The sequence below is a fragment of the Macaca fascicularis genome, chromosome 13 (assembly GCF_037993035.2).
Source record: "Macaca fascicularis isolate 582-1 chromosome 13, T2T-MFA8v1.1".
In the NCBI taxonomy this organism is placed as follows: Eukaryota; Metazoa; Chordata; class Mammalia; order Primates; family Cercopithecidae; genus Macaca; species Macaca fascicularis.
This window is the reverse complement of record NC_088387.1, coordinates 36174852-36201198: the sequence shown is the minus strand read 5'-3', so window position 1 is coordinate 36201198 and position 26347 is coordinate 36174852. Positions and strand designations below refer to the sequence as shown.

At 51.8% G+C, this 26347-nt stretch overlaps 2 protein-coding genes and 1 long non-coding RNA gene across 57 annotated transcripts in view; 2 read left to right on the top strand and 1 right to left on the bottom strand.

The window, feature by feature from the left end:
- ELMOD3 (ELMO domain containing 3) overlaps positions 1-1895 on the top strand; it is a 66020-nt gene extending 64125 nt beyond the window's left edge. For 42 of the 50 annotated variants that reach the window (XR_012422119.1, XR_012422118.1, XR_012422122.1 and 39 more), the window contains 2 exons: positions 276-403; positions 902-1895. Coding sequence is in view for 45 of the 50 variants with exons in the window: in XM_074011406.1 (XP_073867507.1) it covers positions 276-403; positions 902-1086 (313 nt within the window). In the remaining 5 variants the exon portion in view is untranslated. Of the gene's footprint in view, positions 1-275; positions 749-901 lie in introns of those variants that run through there. The other 8 variants (XM_074011390.1, XM_074011388.1, XM_065526891.2 and 5 more) reach the window with 1 other exon arrangement.
- A 2685-nt stretch (positions 1896-4580) lies between these two features.
- The window catches only part of CAPG (capping actin protein, gelsolin like), a 27137-nt gene continuing 5370 nt past the window's right edge, over positions 4581-26347 (bottom strand). Inside the window, exons 1-12 of one of the 6 annotated variants that reach the window (XM_065526900.2) lie at positions 24637-24674; positions 13167-13245; positions 12984-13055; positions 11840-11875; positions 11502-11674; positions 11246-11400; positions 10882-11046; positions 8940-9089; positions 8503-8595; positions 7833-7965; positions 5365-5453; positions 4581-4786 (exon numbers count right to left, since the gene is read on the bottom strand). In XM_065526900.2, the coding sequence (XP_065382972.1) occupies positions 4721-4786; positions 5365-5453; positions 7833-7965; positions 8503-8595; positions 8940-9089; positions 10882-11046; positions 11246-11400; positions 11502-11674; positions 11840-11862 (1047 nt within the window). In that variant the 5' untranslated portion in view covers positions 11863-11875; positions 12984-13055; positions 13167-13245; positions 24637-24674 and the 3' untranslated portion in view covers positions 4581-4720. Of the gene's footprint in view, positions 4787-5364; positions 5454-7832; positions 7966-8502; positions 8596-8939; positions 9090-10881; positions 11047-11245; positions 11401-11501; positions 11675-11839; positions 11876-12983; positions 13056-13166; positions 13246-19784; positions 19832-20630; positions 20683-24636; positions 24675-26347 lie in introns of those variants that run through there. The other 5 variants (XM_065526899.1, XM_005575439.5, XM_005575438.4 and 2 more) reach the window with 5 other exon arrangements.
- LOC102123282 (uncharacterized) overlaps positions 24494-26347 on the top strand; it is a 3156-nt gene continuing 1302 nt past the window's right edge. The window contains exons 1-3 of the long non-coding RNA XR_006691606.3: positions 24494-24720; positions 24904-25029; positions 25468-25639. This is a non-coding gene — a long non-coding RNA (uncharacterized lncRNA). The remainder of the gene's footprint in view (positions 24721-24903; positions 25030-25467; positions 25640-26347) is intronic.

The following is a 26347-nucleotide window of genomic DNA, read 5'->3' as shown; positions in this document are numbered from 1 at the left end:
AGCAAAGCCTGGTTCATCCCCACTCTGGCTTCATTTTCCCCAGCTCTACTCCACCTGCCGGCTCCTGGAGGGCCTGGACAAAGTCCCCATGCACCAGTCTCCCCAGGACATCTCTCCTCCCACCCGTGGCTTTAGATGTCAGGCTCCTGGGGAATGGTGGGGGCATCCTGGGTTTGGGCTGGCTCCCCTGGGGAAATGGGGAGGGCAGGTGGGAGGGCACCCAGGTCTCAGCCTTCATCCACCGCTGAGCAGGTCACCCCCAATTCTTCCTGCAGAGAGTGTAATCGGCAGCAGAAGGTCATCCCCGTGGTGAACAGCTTCTATGCCGCCACATTCCTCCACCTTGCACATGTCTGGAGGACACAGCGGAAGACCATCTCAGACTCCAGCTTTGTCCTCAAAGGTGTGCTCTTTCTTCTGGGGAGGCCTGGGCTCCTGAGTGCACAGTGTCCCGGGTTCAGAGAGTCCAAGGTGGTTGCTAGACTGGTTTTGGCTGCAGTTCTTCCCCATCCACACTTTCTCAAATTCCAGCTTACCAAAATCTCCATCACCCACGCCCTGGAGCCTGCTAGTTCTCCTTTCTCTGCCCTGACTGTTGCCCCTTTCTGGCCTTATACTTATGACGAGCATATATTCTGATCAAAAATTGGGAGTTGGGGTCCAATAGTTGGACTATTCAAAGTTGCAATTGTCTGGACAAGGTAGAGTGTGTGGTCCCTGTGTCTGTATCTGGCTCCCCGGGCTACCTCTCTGGTGATCTCTCCATCTGAGGCTCCTTCACCTTTCTCTCCATGGGATAGGGGTTGGGGGTGCTCCCTAGAGCTGCTAGGCTTGAGGCCCTGACTATTATGTCACCGAGACCCCCTTCAAGCCTTCTGCTCCCCAATTCTCTCTGTTGCAGACTTGGAAGTATTGGCCAAGAAGAGCCCACGGCGGCTGCTGAAGACCCTGGAGCTGTACTTGGCCAGAGTGTCAAAGGGACAGGCCTCCTTGTTGGGGGCACAGAAGTGCTGTGGGCCAGAAGCCCCTCCCTTCAAAGATCTCACCTTCACAGGCAGGAGTGACCTGCAGCCTCACTCATCCTAAGGCGTGTGGCTGATCTGAACTCCGAGATGGATGGAGGTTTAAAGGCTGAGCTGCAGGGGCTTTCAGAGGGTCAGTGGGAACCATGTCAGGAGGCTGGCCGGGCCACACCCCTTGCTGTCTCAGCAGACGGGATATAGGAAGCTCCTGGGCTTAGCTGTGGAAAACCAAGTACCCTCACTGGGATGGGACATGAGGGGCAGCTAGACTTCACCCCCTCCCTGCAGACCTGCCTCCAAAGCAAGGAGAATTCTGCCTTAATCTGTTGGGCTCCAGTCTCCAAGGTTGAGTTCCAGTGTATCCCACTGGGAGTGAATGGATCATGAGGTGGGATGGCCCCATCTGGATGTTCTGCAGATCCACACATGGAAGGAGATTCCCAAGTAGAGGCAGCCAGAATTCTAACTCCCTGGCAGCGGCGGGGCTTCCAGGCGCTGGTGTCTGTGTTGTTAGAACTCAGAGGAAGAGGGCAGGGGCAGCACCCGATGGGGCAGCATGATCCAAGCAAGGGGCCTGAGTCCTCAGTGGGGCTGGGGCACGGAGGTAACTCACCAGGTGGGTGTCAGGCCCCCTCTAGAGTTTCTGGCCATTCACTTACCACTCTGTTCTCCCCCTGACCCCCGCTCCATTGTTTATAATGGGAAAATGGACATTTGGCTAGGTGTCTCTCATGGCTGCTCCATCCTAGCCCCCACAAGCTGGGGCTTTCTCGTGTAGAGGCTGTGCCCGCCCCATGATGGGTTTCTGGCCTAATTGAGGGAAGAAGGAAATTCATACCAGCAGTTTTCAAATAAAGGAATTGTTCCAATTAAGCATCTTAGGTGTTTTTTTCCAAGACAAAGCTTGCACCATCCTGTGGTCCTGTTGTTCCAGGACCTGGTTAGAGCCAGGCACACCCAAGGTGAAGGCATAGGTAGGTTCCAGCCTGGTCATGGGCTCCAGGAGACAAGGTTGCCATGCTACAGCCAAACCCTGCTGAGTTCATAGGATGTCCATCCTCTGCTATACTTAGAAGTCCAAAGACTCCTTGCAGGGTCTAGCCAGTGGACGAGGTAGCCCAGTTCTTGTTCAGGTTGACTGGTATAAGGCATCCGCACAGCATTTTTCCTGCATCTGCTTCTAGGAAAGGCCAGCACTGTTGGTTCCTTCCCGAAAGAGCCTCCAGGCCAGGGTACCTGAGCTGGGGAGTGGGGGGCAGGTGAGAGCCCCGCTATGCTGCCTTCTGTCCTTTGGACTCCCTCAAGTGGAATGCTATGAAAGACCACTATCTAGCCCTGCAGGCCTCTTTAAGTCTGACCTACTGCAGTGGGGAACCATCACAGAGGTGGGGAAGAGAGGTGGCCACCCAGGCCTGGAGGGGAACTCCTGACTGCTGTCAGCAGAATGCCTCAAGGGTGGGGCTGGTAACAAACCAACCCCATAGTTTGCCTTGTGTTGTCTGCCGGACCTGAACTAACCCTTTCATTCACAATACTTCCAGTCTGGTCCTCAGCTAACCAGCAAAGATGGCAGGGAGATTGCTGGGCATGGCATGGCAGGAGCTGGAACGCAGGGGAGAAAAGCTGCAGCTCGGCCTCCACTTTGGAGCGTCAGGTTGGGTGATTGTTCCCTCTGCAGGGTCCTTTCTTCCCACCTCCCACCTGTTTAGTGCCCCCCAGATGACAGAGTACTCACAGCTTCAGACCCTGGAACATTAGCAATGATGTAGTCTGATAATATTAAATTTACAGTTCTGTTAATGAACTGGTGGTGAGAGGTACCTGAACCCTCTGAAAGTAGATGCAAAAATCTTTTTTTTTTTTTTTTTAAACAGGATCTCACTCTGTCACCCAGGCTGGAGTGCAGTGGCGTGATCTCGGCTCACTGCAAGCTCCACCTCCCAGGCTCAAACCATCCTCCCACTTCAGCCTCCTGAGCAGCTGGGACTACAGGTGTGTGCCACCATGCCCAGCTAATTTTTGTATTTTTGGTAGAGATGGGGTTTCACCATGTTCACCACGCTGGTCTCAAACCCCAGAGCTCAGGCATTGTGCCTGCCTCTGCCTCCCAAAATGCTGAGATTACAGGTATGAGCCACCGTGTCCAGCCACAAAAATCTTAATCTGTGTATATTTATAGGGAAAGGGCCTAGCCTTTCATAGGAGGATTAAAATACTCCCTACCGCTACAAAGGTTGTCGGAACCACTAATGTAGTGCAACCTTTATTCTCTCCCCTTTAAAAAACCATCCCTGGCACCTGCTCTTTATGTAGACTGTCAAGTAGGGCTGAGAAGTCTGCGGAGAAGATAGGGAGGCAGATGCACAGAGGAGCTCATTTCTTTTTTACTTTTATTTTTTGAGTCAGAGTCTCTGTCACCCAGGCTGGAGTGCACTTGTACAATCTCGGCTCACTGCAACCTCCACCTCCCGGGTTCAAGCGATTCTCCTGCCTCAGCCTCCCAAGTAGCTGAGATTACAGGCATGCACAACCATGCCCGGCTAATTTTTTTGTATTTTTAGTAGAGACGGGGTTTCCATGTTGGCCAGACTGGTCTGAAACTCCTGATCACAAATGATCCGCCCGTCTCGCCCTCCCAAACTGCTGGTGTTACAGGCATGAGCCACCGCACCCGGCCGGGGTATCTATGGTTTTTGGCACAAAATCAGCAAGTTGAACTTGCCGATGGATCAGAATTTTTGTTTCGGGATGAAAGAATCCAATTTCTAGAGCTTGGAAGCCACATTGCCCAGAAGACCTGGGGGTGAGGGTGAGTCAGGGTGGTTGCAGCCTTGCCAAGCCTCATGGCCTCTGGTCCGAGCTGACACAGGCTCACTCACACCCTGCTCTTGGACCCCGCACATGCTTTCTCAAATGGGACCTCTTTTTGGCTACTGCATTCTCCCTGCTATTCAACTCTCTAGCCTCTGACATCCAACCACCACTTCATTACACAAGAGAATGAACCAAGGTCTAGCAAAGGAAAGTAACTTGCCTAGGATCACAGAGGCAGGGTAAGAACCAGACTGAAGACTGTCCATGCTAGCCTGGTGCTTTTCACACAGCCCTGCAGTGGCCCTGGGCTCACCAGCCAAACATGCAGTGCAATGTGCCTACGAAGTAATAAGCCAGGCTTGGTACAGTTGTGAAAAGCTGTCCTCTCTTGCTCAGCGAGCATATGTCACTTGAAGCTGCCTGGCAGTGCTTTATTAGGGCATCTGAGGAAATACTGGCTTAAATGGAGCTGCATCCCAAGCCCATCACCACAACCTTCTCCCTGTTGGGAATGTGAGACTGAACTGAAACCCCGGATGAAAGTGATCCTGAGGCCTGGCACTGTACCACCTCCTTATTGGGTTCACAGCAGTCCCTGCAGGCCTGGCTGGGACTCCTCAGTCATGCAAAGCAGCTCTGGTGCCTCCAAGGCTGTGCAATTGTCATCTGTGTGCTACTCCACCCCCAGCATGGGGATGAACCCAGGTGAACAGGTGGGTGACAGAATGAGCCCAGGTCAGGCGGTGCAGGAAAAGAGCTGGGAAAGCACTTGTCTCCTTTATTGAACACCTGCAGGGGGCACCTCTGCACTGACCAGGCAGCCAGAGAAGCAAGTAGGCAGGCGGTGGGGGGCAGAGAAGCATGGGGCAGGAAGACGCCCACCCTCATTTCCAGTCCTTGAAAAATTGCTTGAAGATGGGACTCTCATGGCCCTGGGGCAGAATCTCCACCTGCAGGGACAGCGGGGGAGAAGTCTGGTTCACAAAGTTGCACGTCTGCCTCAGCCCGGGAGGACAGGAAGGGGCCAGAGCCAGGGAGGAGGGTGTGGGCGCCCAGCCTGAGTCCATGTGCAGTCCAGGCCAGGAAAGCTCCCCTGGATGAGCCACGAGATGAGAACCAAGGTTTCAGGGACGCAGACTGAAGCAACAGACTGCTTCAAGGACGTGGATGCACAGTTCAATAAACGCCACCAACTGTAGGTGAACCCTGTCAGCTCCCCGCGGGATGACTGGTGGACACTGTGCTGCGGCTGGAGGGGTGGCACCAGCCAGGGGCAATCGCCCAGAGGAGGAGCACCCAGTTCTCTGTGTGCCCAGGGGAGTGCTGCCCAACATCCTCTTTGAAAATAATAAGTATTTTGACATTTTGAAGGATTGAGATGGGCTTTCCCACTGGATGGGTCTAAGAGGGAGGCCTGGTTGTTCCTGACAGTGCCCGAGGCGCTCTTGCCCTTCCTGGCCAATTTGAGGGGTCAGGGGCCACAGGAAGAGCCCTAGGAGGAGGGCTGGGGGCATGGGCATCTCCTCACCTGGGTGTTCAGGGCGTACTGCATGCGCGAGATGAAGCCCTCGGCCACTTGCAGGGCCGCCTGCCGCTCCTTCTCATTCGCTTTTCGCCCTGGATCATGGGAAGGAGATTTTAAAAAAGAGCAGGGACCCTCTTTAGCCCCCATCCCATTTTTCTTGAGGAAATTTAAGGGAGTCCACAGAAGAGCCAGCAATTTTTACAATAAATAGACCAGGGGTCTCAAGAATGCTGAGGGGCTCTTTGGAGATGTGGAGTCAGTCCCTTAAGAATTTTCCTACACTGGTAGCACCAAGGTAGATGAAAAGCCCTCTTCTGCCCGGGTCTGATCATGCAAACCTGTTCTGACCTGGGCCCCTTGAATATTTCAGGGAGAGGAACAGCTGTTCACCCTAGCATCAGACTGTGAGGTTACAGGTCTCCTTTTCCCCCAGGACCCCTCACCTCTTGAGTTCATCAAGCCTTTTCTGAAAAACTAAATAAGACAAAGGGTACAATTTATTATAGAGGTGAACTTACTCCCATAATGCCGGCAGGGCTACACTGGCCTAACGGTTATGCTAACTAAGTGCTTACAAAAATGAAGACCCCACATAATCCAGTCATTTCTGCTGGCAGTCCTGAGAACTCAAACTGCTCATTCCAGGCTTTTTTATTTTTATTTTTTCTGAGACACAGTCTCGTTCTGTCGCCCAGGCTGGAGTGCAGCGGCACCATCACAGCTCACTACAGTCTCAACCTCCCAGGCTCAAGCAATCCGCCCACCACAGCCTCCCGTGTAGCTGGGACCACAGGTACACGCCACCACACTCAGCTAATTTTTGTTTTTTTGTAGAGAAGTGATATTTTGCCACGTTGCCCAGGCTGCCACACATTTTTCCAAGGAAATGATGCCGAAACGATGCCATGATGTGGTTGTCTCTCTAGGCAGGCTATAAAATGCCATGAACTACAATGTATCTGAAATTAATGTGCTGGATTCCTTCCTCTGTCAACTGACCAGCTGCCCCCCTACCCATGAGATCCTTCTCTTCCTGGCCTCCCAAGTTTCTCCTCTGGTTTCTCTTTCCATAGTGGTTGGGTTCCTTGCTCCTGTTTATACATGCTTCTGTGGGCCTCTGGGAACCCCCCTCTGCTTATTGGTTCTATGGGATATGTGCCCTCTGGCAGTAGAGAAAAGGCAGCCCTGCAGCGCACGCACGCCTCTCTCTTCCCACTTTTGCTGCTCCCAGCTCCTTCCTTTCACCTCTATCTCTGCTGAGTTTCAGAAGCAATACTATGAAATGCCTGGTAGCAGCTATCTGTAGATACCCACCTACTTGTCTGCCTTCCTGACCAGGCTAGGGTCTCGCATTTTCTCTCCCTTGGTTGACCCCACAACTGGGTGTTGAGCAAATGCTATTGCTGAAAATTCTCAGACCCTAGACAGAGACTCAGAACAAGTTTGTTTCATTTTCAGTCAAACCAAGTAGAACAGGCTCTGCCCAACAGTGTTTCTATTTCCAGAAGATAGAATCTCTTGGAAAAACAAGTTCTACAGGTTCACCACTCACTGCATAAAATGGTATTTAATTTGTCTAAAATTCATTTCTGTCAAACCTTGAGGCAGAATCCCAGGATCAGGGATCCCAGAAGCCCCGAAAGTCTAGAGCTTGGCTAGGGCAGTGGTTCTCAAAGTGTGGTCCCTGGCGCCAGCGGCACAGACATAACCCGGAAACTTGTTAGAGATGCCCGTTCTGCCCCACTCCAGACCTAATGAGTCAGAATCCCTGGGGATGGAGCCCAGCCATCTAAACAGGCCCTGAGGTGATTCTGAGGCTTGCTGAAGTTTCAGAGTCATTGTCTAGAATTTAGGAGGTGGGAACAGCAAAGAGAAAATGGCGAGGCAGTGGCTCATGTCTGTAATCCCAGCACTTTGGGAGGCCGAGGCAGGCGGATTACTTGAGGTCAGAAGTTTGAGACCAGCCTGGTGGTGAAACCCCACCTCTACTAAAAATACAAAAATTAGCCGGGCGCGGTGGCGGGCACCTGTAGTCCCAGCTACTCGGGAGGCTAAGGCAGGAGAATCGCTTGAACCCAGGAGGCGGAGATTGCAGTGAGCTGAGATCGCGCCACTGCACTCCAGCCTGGGTGACAGAGCGAGACTCCATCTCAAAAAAAAAAAAAAAAAAAAAGAAAGAAAACAGTGATGCCTGTGCCATGGCTCACGCCTGTAATCCCAGCACTTTGGGAGGCCAAGGTGAAGATCACTGGAGCCCGAGAGTTTGATACCATCCTGGGCAACACAGAGAGACCCCATCTCTATCTTTAAAAAACATTTTTTAAAGAGAGAGAAAATGGCCAGCCAGAAGCATGTAGGCTCCCTGAGGCTGTCTTTTACAAGCAGCTGGACAGGCTGAGCCCCGCAAAGGGAAGCCTGCCCAGGTCAGAGAAGCTACAGGCATCTCAGGCTGTTACAGAGGAGCCACGTACCCTTCCAGATATAGATCTTGCCACAGAGCCCGTTGTCCAGCACGAAGCAGTCATCAGATATCAGCAGTTCAAGGGCAAAGGGGCTGGAGTCGGCCACCTTGGTCAGGTTCATCTGTCCAGTGGCATCAGAGACCTGGGGAAGAGGGACAGTGCCTGATCTCACCCCCCACACACCAGCCCTCACCTCAGCCTGAGGAGGGGGAGGCTGGCCCTCCCTTGCTCCCTCCCACTCCGCCCCGCTGCCCACCGCCCAGGTCCCAGGAGCAGACAGGAGAGTGAAGACCTGAAAAGCAAATTCCAGGCAGCCACACTCCCTCCCATCACCCCAAACCCTGCAGCACAGGGGCCCCGAACCCATTTGGAAATTAGGTGGATTCCAAATTACAAAGAAATGCACAGAATTCAAGAAAGAAAAGCTCAGCATTGGCTTCAAGCCTTCACCAAGCATGGGCTGGAAGTGAGGTGCACTCATCTCCTCAGCAGGGCCTGCCTTCCGCCCACTCCCCATCCTCCTCTCACTCCCAGTCCTGTATAACTCCCCACCTCCCACCCTGGTTCCAGCACCACCTTCCCCCTGCCTTCTCCCCTCCACCCTGCTTGCACGCAGCTGTGCTGTGCGGGCTCCCACCCTCCCTGCTGCCGGGTCCCAGGGCAGGCTTGTGGGGCCCACCTTATACAGAGCTGCGGCCTGGGCGTTTGCCTTGTCAGCTGTGAGGTCTTCCTCGGGGTTGCCCTCCTTCAGAGCAGGTTTGGGGCCCAGGACCTGCAGGGGCCGGAGCAGGCCAGGTTTATAGGGACCCCTGCCCTGGAACTTCCCAGCCCATCATGCCCAGGGCCACAGCTTCTGGTGGGGCAAACTGCGCCCTGCACTAGGGCACCCAGCAGAGGTGAGGTGAGTGTCCAGCCCACCCCACCAGCGAGGCTGCTCAGCCTCGAGGATGAGCATCTACTCAGAGGGGCACCCTGTGAGCTGGCCACAGCCCAAGGCAGTACCCCAGATGCCCCCTGCCACCCTCCACCGGCCACCCTCAGGCCTCAGCTCATCACCACCTCTCTTGGCCACTTTCAAGCAGAGGCTCCTGGCTGCCCACTCCAGTGTCCCCCAACCTGGATCATCTCAGCAGGCTCCTCCCCATCAGTGACAATCTCCACCTGGGCCTTGCCCTGTCGCTCACTGTCCCGGATGGCCAGGGCCAGGTCCCTCGCCTTGTTGCGTTCCAGGATGTTGGACTTTCCACCACACCAGGCGAAGATGTTCTGCAGGGAAGCAGGAAAGCCCGGGTCAGAGCCAGGTGCCTGTATCCTGCTCCCCGGTTCAGAGAAGGACCCACAGCTCTCCCTCTCTCCTCTCTGAACTGTCCCTGAGGCAGGACAATCAGGAAGGCAGAGCAAAGCACAGAGGGCTCTCTGAGAAGGCCCACGACCACCCTCTGCAACTGTTTCTCTGCCCACCTGCCATCTGTCTTCCTTTCTTTTTTTTTCAAGACAGGGTCTCACTCTGTCATCTAGGCTGGAGTGCAAAGACATGATCATGGCTCACTGCAGCCTGGACATCACAGGCTCAAGCAATCCTTGCATGTTAGCTTCTAAGCAGCTGGGACTATAGGCACGTGCCACCATGCCTGGCTAATTTCTTAATTTTTTGTAGAAATGGGGTCCCACTATATTGCCCAGGCTGGAGTGCAATGGTACAATCTCAGCTCACCGCAACCTCCGCCTCCTGGGTTCAAGAGATTCTCCTGTCTCAGCCTGCCGAGTAGCTGGGATTACAAGCACGTGCCACCATGCCCGGCTAATTTTGTATTTTTAGTAGAGATGCGGTTTCTCCATGTTGGTCAGGCTGGTCTCAAACTCCCGACCTCAGGTGATCTGCCCACCTCAGCCTCCCAAAGTGCTGGGATTACAGGCGTGAGCCACTGCGCCCGGCGCCTCTTTTTCTTCCCATCACATATCTCCTATGTTTAAACGTCTCTTACCACCTATCTCCACCTACTAGAAAGTGAGCTTCATTAGGACATGAAGGTTTTGTTTGGCTTTGCTCACTGCTGTGGGTCCACTGCTAAAACAGAGCCTGGCATGGATTTAGGTGCAAAATAAATATTGACTGACTGAGTGAAGGACTGGATGGGTGAGTGGCTGAATGTCTCCTTGAGCGCAGTGTCTCACACTCCTACCCGCTGCCCTGCCTGGCAGAGCCCCTGCCACCTCTCCTCTTCTGGTAATGGCAAAGTCTGTTCACCCATCCCCTTCCTTGTCTCAGCACGTGTAGGCCTCCTCACCAAGAGCTCCTGGATTGATTTCTCTGCCCCAAATCTTCACCGCCACAAGATGCAGCCCATACTCCTCAGCCAGTCAATCTCCTCATGACCTGGGGCTCACCTTCCACCTTCCTTAGCAATTTCCCTCTCGCTGCTCCTGTCCCCCAGCCCGGGTCCCAGTCTCATTAGACCCCTGGTGTGTGCATGTCTGCACCTTTCCCCACCTTGGTGGCTCAGCTCACCTTCTCCCTTTGCCTGGAGTGGCATCTCCCCTCCTATAGGTCTAGTCCAATGTCACCTTCCTGGGACAACCGGCTTCGGCTCAGGCTAGAGGGCCCCTCCCTGCCTCAAGCCCCCCCAGCACATGGCAGCTGTCCCCCTTAAAGTCCTCATCACATCCTGCCTCAGGTTATGGCAAGTGACCGGCCCATCTTGGCTGCCTCCCCAGAGCGAGCTTTTATGGTCCCTGTGCTGGCTCAGAGAGGGCATCATAGATTCACTGAATGAAGAGATCAGTGACTGAATTAATGAATGGTCTGGCAGGCAGTGAACTCAGAGGCTTCCAAGAGGAGGGAGAAAGCTCCAGAGCATCAGAGGCAATGTCTAGATGGCAGAAGGAGGCTGGCATCAGTCCTTACAAATATAGGGATGTTCTCCAATGGTCAGAGGGCTCTGACTTGGAATGGGCTTACAGCTTCTCAGCTTCTCTCCCTCTTTCCTGGCCTCCTGCCCCTCTGTCCTTGTAAAGGATGGTGCCAATACGGAGTGCTCAATCTGGCCAGCCTACCCACCTGGCCCAGGTCCAGGATGAAGCAGTCCCCAGTGTTGAAGCTGTCCCAGTTCAGTGCCCGCTCGGTGGCACGGATGTTCTTCTTCCCCTTCACCTGGTAGAGTTTCTTGATGGCAGCAGGGGCTCCTGTGGAGGTCTTGTGAAATGCTGACTCCACACCACCTTCCTGCAGCCCAGACAGCCAATCTGAGTGGACTGACAGGAGACCCAGAGCCCTTTGCACCCCATCCCACTGGGAGACGGGCAGAAAGGTGGGGATCCAGCCCCAAAGGCACCCGGGTCTTCTGCAGGTTAAGAACCAGCCAGAAGCGGGGCTGGCTCTGAGAGAAGCTGCAGGGTGGGGGTGCCTGGAGGTGGGCTCTGACCTGGTACTTGAGGCCTTGTGGGAAGTAGCTCATGAAGAGGTCGGACTCATTGCCCTGCACCTCACGGTGCTGCACAGGCCGCTCTCCCAGCAGCGTGTTGAGGTGCACAGCCAGCACGGCACAGGCCCCCTGCTCATCCCGGGATGACTGCTGACCTGGGACAAGTGGGAGAGGGCAGGGCAAGGCCCTTGTGATCCATGCCAGACCCCTCCCTCCCCTGCCTGGGCCCAACCTTCCCCCATCCAGATCCCCTTACCTATCCACAGGTGCAGATGGGAAACCTCTTCTGGGCCATTGTGCAGCACTAGGTAGGAGTCCCCCGAGAAGAAGACGCCCTGGTTCTCTCGTGCCACGGGCACTGGCTTCAGCTTCTCCACCCGCCACACATGCAGGCCTGGATCCTGCACTGAGCCTGGGAATGGAGAGCCACTGCGAGAAGAGAGAGGGTTGACAGCAGCCAGGACCCACTGGCCCAAGCACAGCCCTGGGCGGGCCTGGCGACTGCAGTCTGGGGATGAGGAGAGCGGTGGGGAGGGGCAGCCCTTGGAGGTGAAGAATGGGAAGTTGTGAAAGGAGATGGGGCATGCAGCTTACCTCTGGGGAATGGCTGTGTACATGCTGTCTTCAGATCTGGAAAGAAAGAAGCAGCCATTATTATTACAAATGCCGCAAAAAGGACCTCTCACGTGGGGCTGGAGAGGTCCTTCCCAGTGGCCAAGTACTTTCATATTCATCAACTACTTCATCTCTAAGAGCCCTAGTTCCATTATGCAGACAAAGAAAATGAGTCTCAGAAATTCTAAGTCTAAGGCCACACACACACAGTTAGTGAGTGGTTCATGGAAATAAGGTCTCTGACCCCTGGGCCAGGGTCTTCCCTCTTCTGAGATCTCACAGAAATTAAAATAAGAGCAGAAATTAACAGAAAACAGAAACAAGAGAGAAGAGTAATGAATCTTTTTTTGTTTGTTTGTTTTGAGACTGAGTTTCACTCTGTTGCCCAGGCTGGAGTGCAGTGGTGCAATCTCACCTCACTGCAACCTCCGCCTCCCGGGTTCAAGTAATCCGCCGGTCTCAGCCTCCCAAGTAGCTGGGGTTACAGGCACCACTATCACACCTAGCTAATTTTCGTATTTTTAGTAGAGACAGGGTTTTGCCATGTTGCCCAGGCTGGTGTTGAACTCCTGACCTCAAGTGATTTGCCCACCTCAGCCTCCCAAAGTGCTGAGATTATAGGCATGAGGCACCATGCCTGGCCTCAAGTTGGCTTTTTTTTTTGAAGACAGACTCTCACTCTGTCACTCAGGCTGGAGTGCAGTGGTGTGATCTCGGCTCACTGCAACCTCTGCCTCCTGAGTTTGACTGATTCTTGTGCCTCAGCTTCCCAAGTAGCTGGGATTACACGCCCACACCACCACGCCTGGCTAATTTTTGTATTTTTAGTAGAGACAGTGTTTCACCATGTTGGCCAGGCTGGTCTTAAACTACTGACCTCAGATGATTCACCCGCCTCGGCCTCCCAAAGTGCTGGGATTACAGGCGTGAGCCACTGCGCCTGACAAGTTTTTTTTTTAAACCAATAAAATTGATAAATCTTTAGACAAACTGATTAGCAGAAAGAGAAAACACAAGTCTCAATACAGAAATGAGAGATATGAGATCACCACAGATTTTACAGATATTAAAAGGATAAAGAGAATGTTATAAAAACTTTATACCAATATATTCAACCACTTACATAAAATGGGCAAATTCCTTCAAAGATACAAATTATGAAAGTTCACTCAAGAAGACACAGATTATCTGAACAGTGCCCATATCTATTAAGGAAAATAAATCTGTAGTAAAAAACTCATTCCCCCCAAAACCCAAGCCCAGATGGCTTCATTGGTAATTTCTACCAAAAATTTAAAAAGGATATAATATCAATTATACACAAAATCTTCAAAAAAATAGATGACAGAACACTTCTCAATTCATCCTATGCTGCCACCATTCTCCTGATAACAAAACCAGATAAATAAATTACACAAAAAGAAAATTACAGATCAATATTGCTCATGAACATACACATAAAAAAATTTACAAAATTTGGCTGGGCACGGTGGCTCACACCTGTAATCCCAGCACTTTGGGAGGCCAAGGTGGGTAGATCACGAGGTCAGGAGTTTGAGACCAGCCTGGCCAACATGGTGAAACCCTATCTCTACTAAAAATGCAAAAATTTGCTGGGTGTGGTGACACGTGCCTATAGTCCTAGCTACTCAGGAGACTGAAGCGTGAGAATCGCTTGAACCTGGGAGGCAGAGGCTGCAGTGAACTTAGACCATGCCATTGCACTCCAGCCTGGGTGACAGAGTGAGACTCCATCTCAAAAAAAAAAAAAAAAGGCCAGGCGCGGTGGCTCACGCCTGTAATCCCAGCACTTTGGGAGGCCGAGACGGGCGGATCACGAGGTCAGGAGATCGAGACCATCCTGGCTAACACGGTGAAACCCCGTCTCTACTAAAAAATACAAAAAACTAGCCGGGCGAGGTGGCGGGCGCCTATAGTCCCAGCTACTCGGGAGGCTGAGGCAGGAGAATGGCCTGAACCCGGGAGGCGGAGCTTGCAGTGAGCTGAGATCCGGCCACCGCACTCCAGCCTGGGTGACAGAGCGAGACTCCGTCTCAAAAAAAAAAAAAAAAAAAAGAAAATGAAATCAAATAATATATAAAAAATAAACCATGATGACCAAATGAGGTTTACCCCTGGAATGCAAGGTTGGTTTAATATCTGAAAATCAGGGTGACAATAGCTAATAATAATGCAGTGTATATTTCAAGATAGCCAAAAGAGAGGATTTGAATGTTATCATCACAAAGAAATGATACATGTTTAAAGTGATGGATACGCTAATTACCTTGATTTGATCATTATACAATGAAACATCACACTGCACCTGCTAAGTATGTACAACTATTATCTGTCAATTATAAATTTAAAATAAATAAATAAAGCAGCTCACAATGCAAAAAGAAAAAAAAAAAACCACCAAAATTTGAGAATCAATGCTATCTACCCTATTAACAAACATCTATGTGTAATCATCTCAATAGATGCAGAAACAGCATTTAGCAAAATTTCTACATTCATTCCTAGTTTTAAATTTTTTCAAGCCTGGGCAATATAGGGAGACCCCAACCCTAAAAAAAATTTAAAAATCAGCCAAGGCCAGGTGCAGTGGCTCACACCTGTAATCCCAGCACTTTGGGAGGCTGAGGTGGGCAGATCATGAGGTCAGGAGTTCGAGATCAGCCTGGCCAACATGGTGAAACCCCATCTCTACTAAAATACAAAAATTAGCTGGGTGTGGTGGCATGCATCTGTAATCCCAGCTACTCGGGAGGCTGAGGCAGGAGAATTGCTTGAACCCAGAAGGCAGAGGTTGCAGTGAGCCAAGATCATGCCACTGCACTCCAGCCTGGGTGACAGAGTGAGACTCTGTCTCAATAAATAAATAAATAAATAAATAAATAAATAAATAAATAAATATATAAATCAGACAAATGTGGTAGTGCAAGCCTGTAATCCCAGATCCCAGCTACTCAGGAGGCTGAGGAGGGAGTATTGCTTGAGCCCAGGAGGTAGAGGCTGCAGTAAGCCAAGATCATGCCACTGAACTGCAACCTGGATGACAGTGAGACCCTGTCTCAAAAAAAAAAAGAAAAAAAAATTTTTTTTTACCCACAAACTAGGAATAGAAGGAAACCTCCTTAACTTGATAAAAAGACATCTATTAAAATACAACAAACAAACAAACAAACCCTTCGCCTAACATTATACTTAATGGCTGCTCTAATTCTAAACTCCCTCCCTGAGAAATTTCACCCACTCCCAGGGATCAGCTATCATTTCTGTACGCCCAGCTTCCCTCAAATGCCAGAATGATGAACATCATCCTTATTCTGTGGGCCAATGGGAGCAACTTCTTCTGGACAAAAGTCATTCAAAGGAAAAAATGCTAAACACAAGCATTTTAAAAAAATATATTATCTTTTGAAAAAATTCAGAAAATGCAACAGCTACAGCTCCACTCACTGTCGCTTTCATAGGTTCCCATCACTAGAGGATTTCTTTTTTTGGCTCAAAATGCAGAGATCACAGAGCCAGCATGCACTTCGTACATAATACAATTCATGCTGTGCATCCATTCGGACAGAGTTTGTGTAAGGTGAGCCCCAGTGGCACGGGGTAAGGGCTTGGGGAATTGGAGGGTAAAAATGCAAGTTGGCACCATCGGGAGATTCTTGGGGGCTGGGGCAGCAGGATCAGGAAGTGCAACATTTGGTGGGGGCCAGGGAAGTCGGGGGTCAGGGGAAGGTAGATAACAGAGCAGAAGGTATTAAGTCTGAGTAGGAAACAAAGAGGGACAGGTCAAGGGCAGTGATAATGGATGTGAAATGCTGTGTGAATTATGACTTTCCTTTTCCTTTCCCAACCTACAAAATAGTGGAAGGCATATTTTGGCACCACGATTCCGGAGGAGGAGCCACAGACAGCAGAGGTTTGCAGAGGGAAACTTTAAGGTTTCTCCATCCCACAGAAGATCACATGCTGTGCCCACATCCCCTGCAACAGGCAGCCCGGCCTGTGACCCAGGCCTGAGATGGTGAAGTGGCTGCCCCAAGCTGAAGCCATCAGGGAGAGCTCAGGAATGAGACATGGAGTGCGCCAATTGTCAGCTTTACTATTTTTCATTCTGTGTTTAACTCAAAATCAGGCAGCCAACATGCCAGAGAGCCACATCAGGGTTTGGATGAAAGGGGTTTGGCAGGCAGGGTGCAGTGGCTCAGGCCTGTAATCCTAGCACTTTGGGAGGCCGAGGTGGGTGGATTATTTGAGGTCAGGAGTTTGAGACCAGCCTGGCCAACATGGTGAAACCCCGTCTCTACTAAAATCACAAAAATTATCCGGAAATCACTTGAACCCGGGAGGCGGAGATTGCAGTGAGCCAAGATCTGTGCCACTGCACTCTAGCCTCGGCAATCGAGCAAGACTTGTCTCAAAAAAACAGAAAAGAAAAAAGAAAAGAAAGGAGTTTGGCTGCCCGTTAGAATGACCATGGGAGCTGATTAAAATGTTGGTACTGAAAAATATTCTTTGCTTGGCCAAACTTTAATCAGGCTTCTGAACCTCCCTGTAGGCCCATCTGTATGCTTGTAAAATCCAGTTTTAGCAAAAGAACCCTGCTAAGGTCATTTAGCCAGAACCCCCTACCCTTGATATCTGGTCAATCTGATAATCGTCAGTATCTGAATGGGTTCCTCATCCTGCCCCCGCCGCCCCTGTGATGTCTGATCACTCTGGCCTGTATTAAGCAAGAATCCTGTTAGGGGCCGGGCGCGGTGGCTCACACCTGTAATCCCAGTACTTTGGGAGGCCAAGGCGGGCAGATCACCTGAGGTCGGGAGTTCCAGACCAGCCTGACCAACATGGAGAAACCCCGTCTCTACTAAAAATACAAAATGAGCTGGGCATTGTGGCGCATGCCTGTAATCCCAGCTACTCAGGAGGCTGAGGTAGGAGAATCACTTGAACCTGGAAGGCAGAGGTTGTGGTGAGCCGAGATCACGCCATTGCACTCCAGCCTGGGCAACAAGAGCGAAAGTCCGTCTCAAAAAAAAAAAAAAAAAAAAAAATCCTATTAGGTCAGTCTAGCCAGCATCTCTTTATCCTTGACATTTCCTCTTAGTAATTTTCTTTCTTTTTTTTTTATTTTTGAGACAGAGTCTCACTCTGCTGCCCAGGCTGCAGTGCAGTGGCACTGTCTCAGCTCACTGCAACCTTTGCTTCCTCAGTTCAAGCAATTCTCCTGCCTCAGCCTCCTGTGCAGTGGGATTAGAGGCACACACCACCACGCCTGGCTAATTTTTTGTACTGTTAGTAGAGATGAGGTTTCACCATGTCGGCCAGGCTGGTCTTGAAGTGCCTGACCTCACTTGATCACCCACCTTGGCCTCCCAAAGTGCTAGGATTACAGGCATGAGCCACTGTGCCCGGTCCATATTTTTTTTCTTTAACAGTGCCCAAGCCCCTGGTCTGAGGATCTGATTCCACAGGTCTGGAGTGAGGCTTGATCACCCATACTTTGAACATATGCTCAAATTGATGGTGGTACTTCCAGTGAATTCTGTCCAGAACAGTGTCAAATGCTCACCTGCACATTAGAATCATTTGGGGGCTTTTGAAAAACCCCAGTGCCAGCCAGGGTGGGCTCACACCTATAATTCCAGCACTTTGAGAGGCCGAGGTGGGTGGAATGCTTGAGCTCAGGAGTTCAAGACCAGCCTGGGCAACATGGTGAAACCCTGTCTCTACAAAATATACAAAAATTAGCTGGGCGTGGTGGCACATGCCTGTAATCCTAGCTACTTGGGAGGTTGCAGCACAAGAATTGCTTGAACTTGGGAGGTGGAGGTTGTAGTAAGCCGAAATCACACCACTGCACTCCAGCCTGGGCGACAGAGTAAGACTCTGTCTCAAAAAAAAAAAAAAAAAAAAAAAAAGTAATTTACAGAAAAATAAGAAAGAAAAACCCCAGTGTCTAGCTTCCGTATTGGACTCATTAAAACCAGACTCTCTGGGTGGAGCCTGGATGTCGGTGTTTGAGAAGCTCCAGATGACTCTAATGCTTGGTCAGGGCTGAAACTCCTGCTACCTCATCAGATCTCTGTCCCAAGACCTTTTGTTACAGTCTCTCCTGGGGAAGAGTCCACCCTGACCTCTGGCCTTTCATTCTTTCCCCTTTCCCAGCCCTCTGTCCAAGCCCACAGCTCCTCGAGCTTCCTCAGTGTCCACGTTCACCCTTATATCCATTAAAGCCCCGTCATCCTAGGCTGGGCGCAGTGGCTCACGCCTGTAATCCCAGCACTTTGGAAGGCTGAGGCGGGTGGATCACCTGAGGTCAGGAGTTCAAGACCAGCCTGGCCAACATGGTGAAACCCCATCTCTGCTAAAAATACAAAATTAGCCAGGCATGGTGGTGCATGCCTGTAGTTCCAGCTACTCAGGAGGCCGAGGCAGGAGAATCGCTGGAACCCAGGAGGCTGAGGTTGCAGTGTGCTGAGATGATGGCACCACTGCACTCTAGCCTGGGCAACAGACCAAGACTCCGTCTCAGAAAAAAAAAAAAAAAAAAAAAAAGGTTCCTCATCCTTCCAGGCCTGTATGAAGCCCCAGCTGTCCAAGGAAACTTCCAGGACATTCAGTGGCCTCCACCTTCTCTGGGAGTCCTCCCAGCCCTCTCCCCTGGGAGCACATACTTTAGCCTGTTTTATAGCATAACCTGGCTGCTTCATGTCTCAACTGAAGCATGGTGGCACATGATGGCCCAGAGGACACACCTGATGCCTCTGTTCCTCAAGCAGCCCAGGAATGAGTCTATTCAACTCCACTCAAGGTCTGTGCTGGGGGCTTGGCACTGGGGGAGAGGTGCACAGAGACAAAGAATAGCCCATGTTTCATGGTTTAGCTGCAGGGTGCAGTGAACAAGGGAGCCATCGTACCCAGTGAAACCGCAGACAAACTTCCTCTGGGTGGAGAATGTCACAGAATCACAGATGTCAGCATTAGAAAGTGCTAAAGTTCTTATCTAGTCCTGCTCTGCCTGCACCGCCCTACACACACCCACACACGCATAGTGCAGAAATCTCTTCTATAGCATCCCTTACCATCCTCTTCTTGAAGGCTTCCAGTGATGGGGAACTCACCACCTTACCAAACAGCCTCTTCTACACCTCTTAAAGACTTTACTTTTCCCCACTCTGCCATAGTGTGGTGAGTTACGGACCTGCCCATCTCCACTACCACACTGTAGGGTCCTGTAGGGCAGGAAGTGTATTTTGCCTCTGGATCTAGCTGGAACCTCATGCAGGTGCTCAAAGAATGCATTCGATTAACTGGACCTGCTGGGCTCCGATTATTAGACTGGGGTGGCACCTAAGGGATAGCCCAGGATTTCAAAAGGCTGGGACAGGCTGGAGCAGCCCCAGGAGGCAGACAGCAGGGGCTAGAGGTCCCATCAGACTGCCATGGGGCTGGGGGTGGGGAGAAGGCAAGCCCTGCTGGCTGTCCCATGGTCCTGACTCAGGCTGTCTTTGAGGACACACTGGGGGACCTGGGAGAGGGGGTTGCCGTTACACACACCTTTAAGGAAAGACTTGACAGCCGTCAGAGGGACAAAAATCCTGCCGGGGTCCAGTGGTACCTTTTCCTCAGATCCTGATTCCACTGACCCCCAATAGGTCTCTTCCCTTCACAGTCCCTGCTTGCCCCTAGGTGTGAAATGAAACAGCACCTCCCCTTCTCCTGGAGCAGGGGTGGAGAGGTAGGTGTCCACACTAGAAACCACACCGAATCTCCCAGCCTGGGACATGGCATTCTCAGAATCTGGGTCCAGAGGCCTCATTTGGGGATTCCAAATGGTTTTTCCCCTGATACCAAATAGGTCTCCTATCCTTCCCCAGGTTCCACCACTTCCTCCCTCCCCACATCCTACCTCAGACAGTCCACCTAGACCCTCAGCCAAGGTCTTCCAGAGTTTGCAAAATAATCAAATGTGCCACTTGCATTTGAATTCAAACGGCTAGGACTGCCCTGCCCCCTCCCCAAGCCACTCCCAACCAAATAGCCAGTCACACCACAGTCCTGTCTTGGGGACAGGCAGCTTCTAATCTGATTTCACCTCCAGTCTGGCTGAGGGCCTTCAGGAGCAGTGTGGTGGCCTCTTTCTTTTTTTTTTTTTTTTTTTTTGAGACGGAGTCTCGCTCTGCCGCCCAGGCTGGAGTGCAATGGCCGGATCTCAGCTCACTGCAAGCTCCGCCTCCCGGGTTCACGCCATTCTCCTGCCTCAGCCTCCCGAGTAGTTGGGACTACAGGCACCCGCCACCTCGCCCGGCTAATTTTTTGTATTTTTAGTAGAGACGGGGTTTCACCGTGTTAGCCAGGATGGTCTCGATCTCCTGACCTTGTGATCCGCCCGTCTCGGCCTCCCAAAGTGCTGGGATTACAGGCTTGAGCCACCGCGCCCGGCCGTGGTGGCCTCTTTCAAGAGGTCTGGCACAGCTGGGACAAGCCCTGACCCAAGAGTCCCTCCACGTGCAGCGTGGGCACAGCCCATCCATCCTCCAGCTTCGCAGCTGCCATCAGATCAGGTGCCTGGAGCCTGGCATTAGGCTGGCAGGACAGTGGGCTGAGGGAACACCACCCTGGCACAAAGTGATATCCAGAAATGTGGGTCTCTGTTCCCAGACCACCACCGCCGGCCCTCGCCTGCCCACCCAGGAGGGTACCAGCTAGCCTTGCTGGCAGCCACCCTGCCACCTTCACCTTTCAACACTCCTACCTTCCTTTCTTGCTCCTACTTCTGCTTGGTAGGTTCGTCTTCCTTCCAGCCTGCCCCACCCGGCTTCTCACTTCCCTCTTACTTCTCTGCCTGCCCCACCCACCAGCCCCACCCCTGGGCTCTTTCCCCAGCCGGTGTGGAGGCCATGTCCCCCGACAGGGAGGGGCAGGCAGTGCTGGGAGGCCAGTAGGCCTGAAGCAGAAGAGCAAGCACTGGGGTGGGCAGTGGGTATGCCAGGCCGTCTCCTCAGAGGGGCCCACAGGGAGGCTGGAGGTCCACATAGCCCCATCACAATGGCCTCAGCCCACTGCAGGTCACAGCCAAGGCAGATCAGGGAGGGCATCTCTGAGTCTGAGACCAGCAAGGAAAGCCATGCTCTCCATTCAGGGCCTGGAGCAGGCGCTGCACAGCCCCCACCGCTGCTGGGTTAGTCACATTTCCTGGGCAGGGTCACTGGCCCCACATCCCTTTTTCCTCCTCCCTCAACTTGTCTTTCTCCTTGCCCCGAAAGCAAGTGTTTGATGTTTTTTAAGATCAGCTTTTTGGTTTTTATTTTTATTTTTTCTGAGACAGGGCTCACTCTGTCACACAAGCTGGAGTGCAGTGGCATGATCACAGCTAACTGCAGCCTTGATCTCCTGGGCTCAAGCGATCCTCCTGCCTCAGCCTCCTGAGCAGCTGAGACCACAAGCCTGCACCAACACGCCCGACTAATTTTTTTATTTTTTCTGGAGACAGTCTTGCTACCCAGGCTGGTCTAGAACTCCTGAGCTGAAGTAATCCTCCCACTTCGGCCTCCCAAAGTGCTGAGATTACAGGCACGGGCTACTGCGCCTGGTTAAGCTCAGTTCTCAGGGAGTGGCTGAGGCCATAAAACATTCTTTGCCATCTTCCGCATGCCACGCTGATGCCTCTCAGGTCTCTACCCATTGGTCTGCTTCTCATTCACCAGATGTTTATCATCATGCCTTCTGGGCCTTGGGCCCTCTGAGAGACAGCCCATCCTGAGTTGACCCGGGGCAACTATCCTTCCTACATCACAGTCACCGGACCGAGACCATACCCTCCAACTCAGGCTTTCCAGAGGACACTGAGGTCCTGAGAGCCCAAGAGACTGCCCACAAACACACAGGGAGCGGAAGCCCCTGCAAGGGAGGCTCCCATTCCCTTCTGAATCCCTGGAGGAAGGATGAGCGGACTCGGTATGAGGCTCCAGGAAAAAGTGAGCACCCAGTTACGCAGCCACACAAGCGTGGCTCCTCTGCCATGCTTGGAGCCAAGCTGGCCTGTCCTGGAAAGGTATTGGTCAGTAGGCTGGCTTGAGACAAGGCTCCAGGTTCAGGGTCAAGGCCTGGGGCACTGGAGCAACATCTGGAACAAGTCTTCCTAATTAGCAGACCTTCAAACCAAACCTCATTATTTGACTTCATGGGAAAAGTCTGGAGAAAATACAGTACTGGATGGGCTGGGCATGGTGGCTCACTCTGGTAATCCCAGCACTTTGGGAGACTGAGGCAGGCTGATTACCTGAGGTCAGGAGTTCAAGACCAGCCTGGCCAACACAGTGAAACCCGGTCTCTACTAAAAATACAAAAATTAGCCAGGCAGGGTCATGGGTGCCTGTAATCCCAGCTACTGCAGATGCTGAAGCAAAAGAATCGCTTGAACCCAGGAGGCGGAGGCTGCAGAGAGCGGAGATGGTGACACTGCACTCCAGCGTGGGAGACAAAGCAAGACTCCATCTCAAAAAAAAAAAAAAAAAAAACAACTGGACGAATGTTTCTTATTGAAATGAAGTTGATAAAATTTCACTAGAGCAAGACAGGAAGTTAAATGTTCTCCCCAAAGAACATGGCCTGTAGCTAGCATCCAAGTGTCTCCATGACCAAACTGCCAGCCTTAAAAATAGGGTAGTGTGGGCCAGGCACGCTGGCTCACACCTGCAATCCCAGCACTTTGGGAGGCCGAGGCAGGTGGGTCACGAGGTCAGGAGTTCGAGACCAGCCTGGCCAGCAAGATGAAACCCCCATCTCTACTAAAGATACAATAAATTAGCCGGGGGTGGCAGCGCACGCCTGTAATTCCAGCTATTCAGGAGGCCGAGGCAGGAGAATCACTTGAACCCAGGAGGCAGAGGTTGCAGTGAGCTGAGATCGTGCCATTGCACTCCAGCCTGGGTGACTGGGCAAGACTCTGTCTCAAAAAATAATAATAATAACAATAATAATAGGGTAGTTTGGTGGAGGGTGGGAGGAGGGAGAGATTCAGGAAAATAACTAATGGGTACTAGGCTTAATACCGGGGAGACAAAATAATCTGTACAACAAAGCCTCAAGACATGAGTTTACCTACATAACAAACCTGCACATGTACCCCTGAACTTTAAAGTTTAAAAAAGAGAAAAAAGGGTAGTTTGCGTTGGAATCCCAGTAGGGCCTAGTTCCCACAAAACCAGAGGCTGGGCGGTTAATCTGGTAGAGTGATAAGAGCTAGACAATTTGGCTCCTTATTCGCTGTGCAAGTGACTTCACCTCCTGGAGCCTCTCTGTGCCCCAACCTGTAACACGTGCACACAGTTAAATGTGAAGAGGAAATGAGATCCTATGATTAATGAGCAAATAATACATGCTCAATAAACCCAAACTTCTTTCTCTTCCCTTTAGTTTGCACTGTGCCAGCAGCACCAGGGGGTAGCAATGTGCCTGGCCCCTCCCCTAGCTCCGAGTTTCTCCACAGGAGGAAAGAAAGTTAAACCACAGAGCACTCTCCTGTTTCCATTCCCAGCCCCAGCGCTGGAAAGGTTCATTGATTTTGGTCACACCAGCGCATACCTTGGGTAGCTCTTAAATTCTTGATTGTGTGACCCACGGAGGGGACAAGGATCAATGGGAATCACTGTTCCTCACACTCAGCCTCTCTAGACTAAAGCCTCTCCCATCACCACAGAAAAAAAAAAAAAAACGGGGGAGAGTTTTCCACATTAACAGCTAAACAATTGACTGGGCGCAGTGGCTCACACCTGTAATCTCAACACTCTGGGAGGCCATGGCGGGCGGATCACCTGAGGTCAGAAGTTCGAGACCAGCCTGACCAACGTGGCGGAACCCCGTCTCTATTAATAATACAAAAATTAGGCAGGGCGCGGTGGCTCAAGCCCGTAATCCCAGCACTTTGGGAGGCCGGGACAGGCGGATCACGAGGTCAGGAGATCGAGACTATCCTGGCTAACACGGTGAAACCCCGTCTCTACTAAAAAAAAATACAAAAAACTAGCCGGGCGTGGTTGCGGGCGCCTGTAGTCCCAGCTACTCGGGAGGCTGAGGCAGGAGAACGGCGTGGACCCGGGAGGCGGAGCTTGCAGTGAGCTGAGATCCGGCCTCTGCACTCCAGCCTGGGCGACAGAGTGAGACTACGTCTCAAAAAAAAAAAAAAAAAAAAAAAAAAAATTAGCTAGCTGGGCGTGGTGGCGGGCGCCTATAATCTCAGCTCTCAGCTATTCGGGAGGCTAAGGCAGGAGAATCGCTTGAACCCGGGAGGCGGAAGGTGCAGTGAGCCGAGATCTCGCCATTGCACTCCAGCCTGGGCAACAAAAGCAAAACTCCGTCTCAAAAAACAAACAACAACAGAGAAACAAAAGGGCCGGTCGCTCAGCCTAGGACTCTTGGGAGAGGCTAGGAACTCAATGCACATGCTAATGAGTTATCTGGTAACGACGCTCTAGAACTAGTTTTTTACCAGACGCACAGTGTTCCTACCCTTGTGGTATCCCCTGAGCACTACTGCTTAGTTTGTCCCAAATGAAGTAAAATAAAGCATTTCTTTAGCACGGACCCAACCTCTCCCGCCTCTTCTTACAGGAAGCCAGGAAACGGCGCGCCCCTAAGAGCGGCCTCCGGCTGTGGGAGAAGAGGAGGGAGCGGGGCGCCCCCGAACCGGTTAAGCCCGTTCGACCCCTACAGAGGGAGCCCGGGTCCCCGGCGACCGGACCCCGAAGCGCGCTACTTGCCTGCCAACACCTTGCTCCGGGGCTCTGGGCGCTGTCTCAACCGCCCCCCGCCCCCTGGAGCTGCGCGGCCAGGAGCCGCCCGCAGTGAGTCAGAGGGAGGGGCCCGGCCGGTCTGAGCTGGCGGGGCGCCCCTATGGGAGACTGGGGCACCCGAAAGGGTCCTAGAATTGGGGGTGAGAAAGAAGATACAGGGGAAGCTAAGGACAAGCTTATTATGCTGTAAACTTTGCGAAAGAATTGCAGTGTTCACTTCCATTCAATCGTTAGGCCCCCCGCCTCAATCGCCCTGTGAATAGCTACTGTTCTGAGAGCCTACTATGTGCTTGGTGCGCCCTCACATCTACCATCATTATTCCTGCTGGAAACATGAAGTCTTGAGGAGGCTCAGAGAGGGTAAGTAACTTGTCCACAGTGTCACACTGCTAGTTCAGTAGCAGAACCAGATTTTTTTTTTTTTTTTTTTTTTTTTTTTTGAGACAGGGTCTCACCTGTCGCGGGACCTGGAATGCGGTGGTGTGATCATGGCTCACTACAGCCTCAACCTCCCAGGCTCAAGCAATCCTCCAGCCTCAGCCTCCTGAGTAGCTGGGACTGCAGGCATGTGTAACCAACGCCCAGCTAACTTCTTCTTCTTTTTTTTTTTTTGGAGAGACTGGGTCTCACTCTCTTGCCCAGGCTGGTCTCAAACTCCTGGGCTCAAGCGATCCTCCCGCTTTGGCCTCCCAAAGTGCTGGCATTACAGGCACGAGCCACTGCACCCAACTGCTGAACCAGGATTCTAACCCAGGCTGATCTGACCTGCAACACCCGATCCTTCTCTTCTTTATTCAGAGGAAAACAGGCCAACCAGTGTCTGCACCAGGAGGCCTGGCCTTCTGGAAATGTGTTGGACAGCGAAGGGTCTACACTTCTGCTTTGGCTCCTGAATGTGACATAGCCAACCCATGAGAGATGTCAGTTGACAAAGAGCATGAGGGTCAGGCCATGGCCTCGTGACACAGTGGTAAGATCATTTTCTGGGAGGCAGCTTCAAAAATCCCAACCAGAATGAGTTTTTCTGAAGCCCACGGGTGGGGCCTGGGGTAAGGAAACAATCTTGCTCTCTGGGTGTCCTCAGACAAGCACACTCCAGCAAGGAGTGCACAGAAACCATCTCCCTCTGCCTACTATCTGCCTTTCTTTGACCAATTCTGCTCACTCTGCAGACTCAGCTTAAATATCCCTCCTCTGAAACTCCCACCTCAGGCTCCCCAGGTATTCTGGACATCAAGCCACTGGGCCACCTGCATCTACACCCCCATGGAACACTTCTCAGGCATACCCGATAGCAAAAGTGGACTTGGATCCATGGGCAGCCCGGCCTGCTTCCAGACAACTGGGTCTCTCCAAGGTCGTTCAATAGTCCTCCCAGAGCATGCAGTTTTGTTTTGTTTAGGTCAAATTTATAGTGAAATGCACAAATCATGTGTAGATTTAAATGAGTTTTGACAGATGCAACACCTATGTAACCCACATCCCTACCAAGATATAAAACACTTCTATCACACTGGCAAGTTCCCTCCCCACCATGTTTTATGGTGTACCACAGGTGCCTCCTCCACCACAATGTTAGCACCTCTAGCCGGGTACCATGTCAAGTCATCCCTGCAACCTCAGCACCCTGCATAGCACCCAGCAGGTAATAGGCACTCAAAAAAAATTTTACTGAATG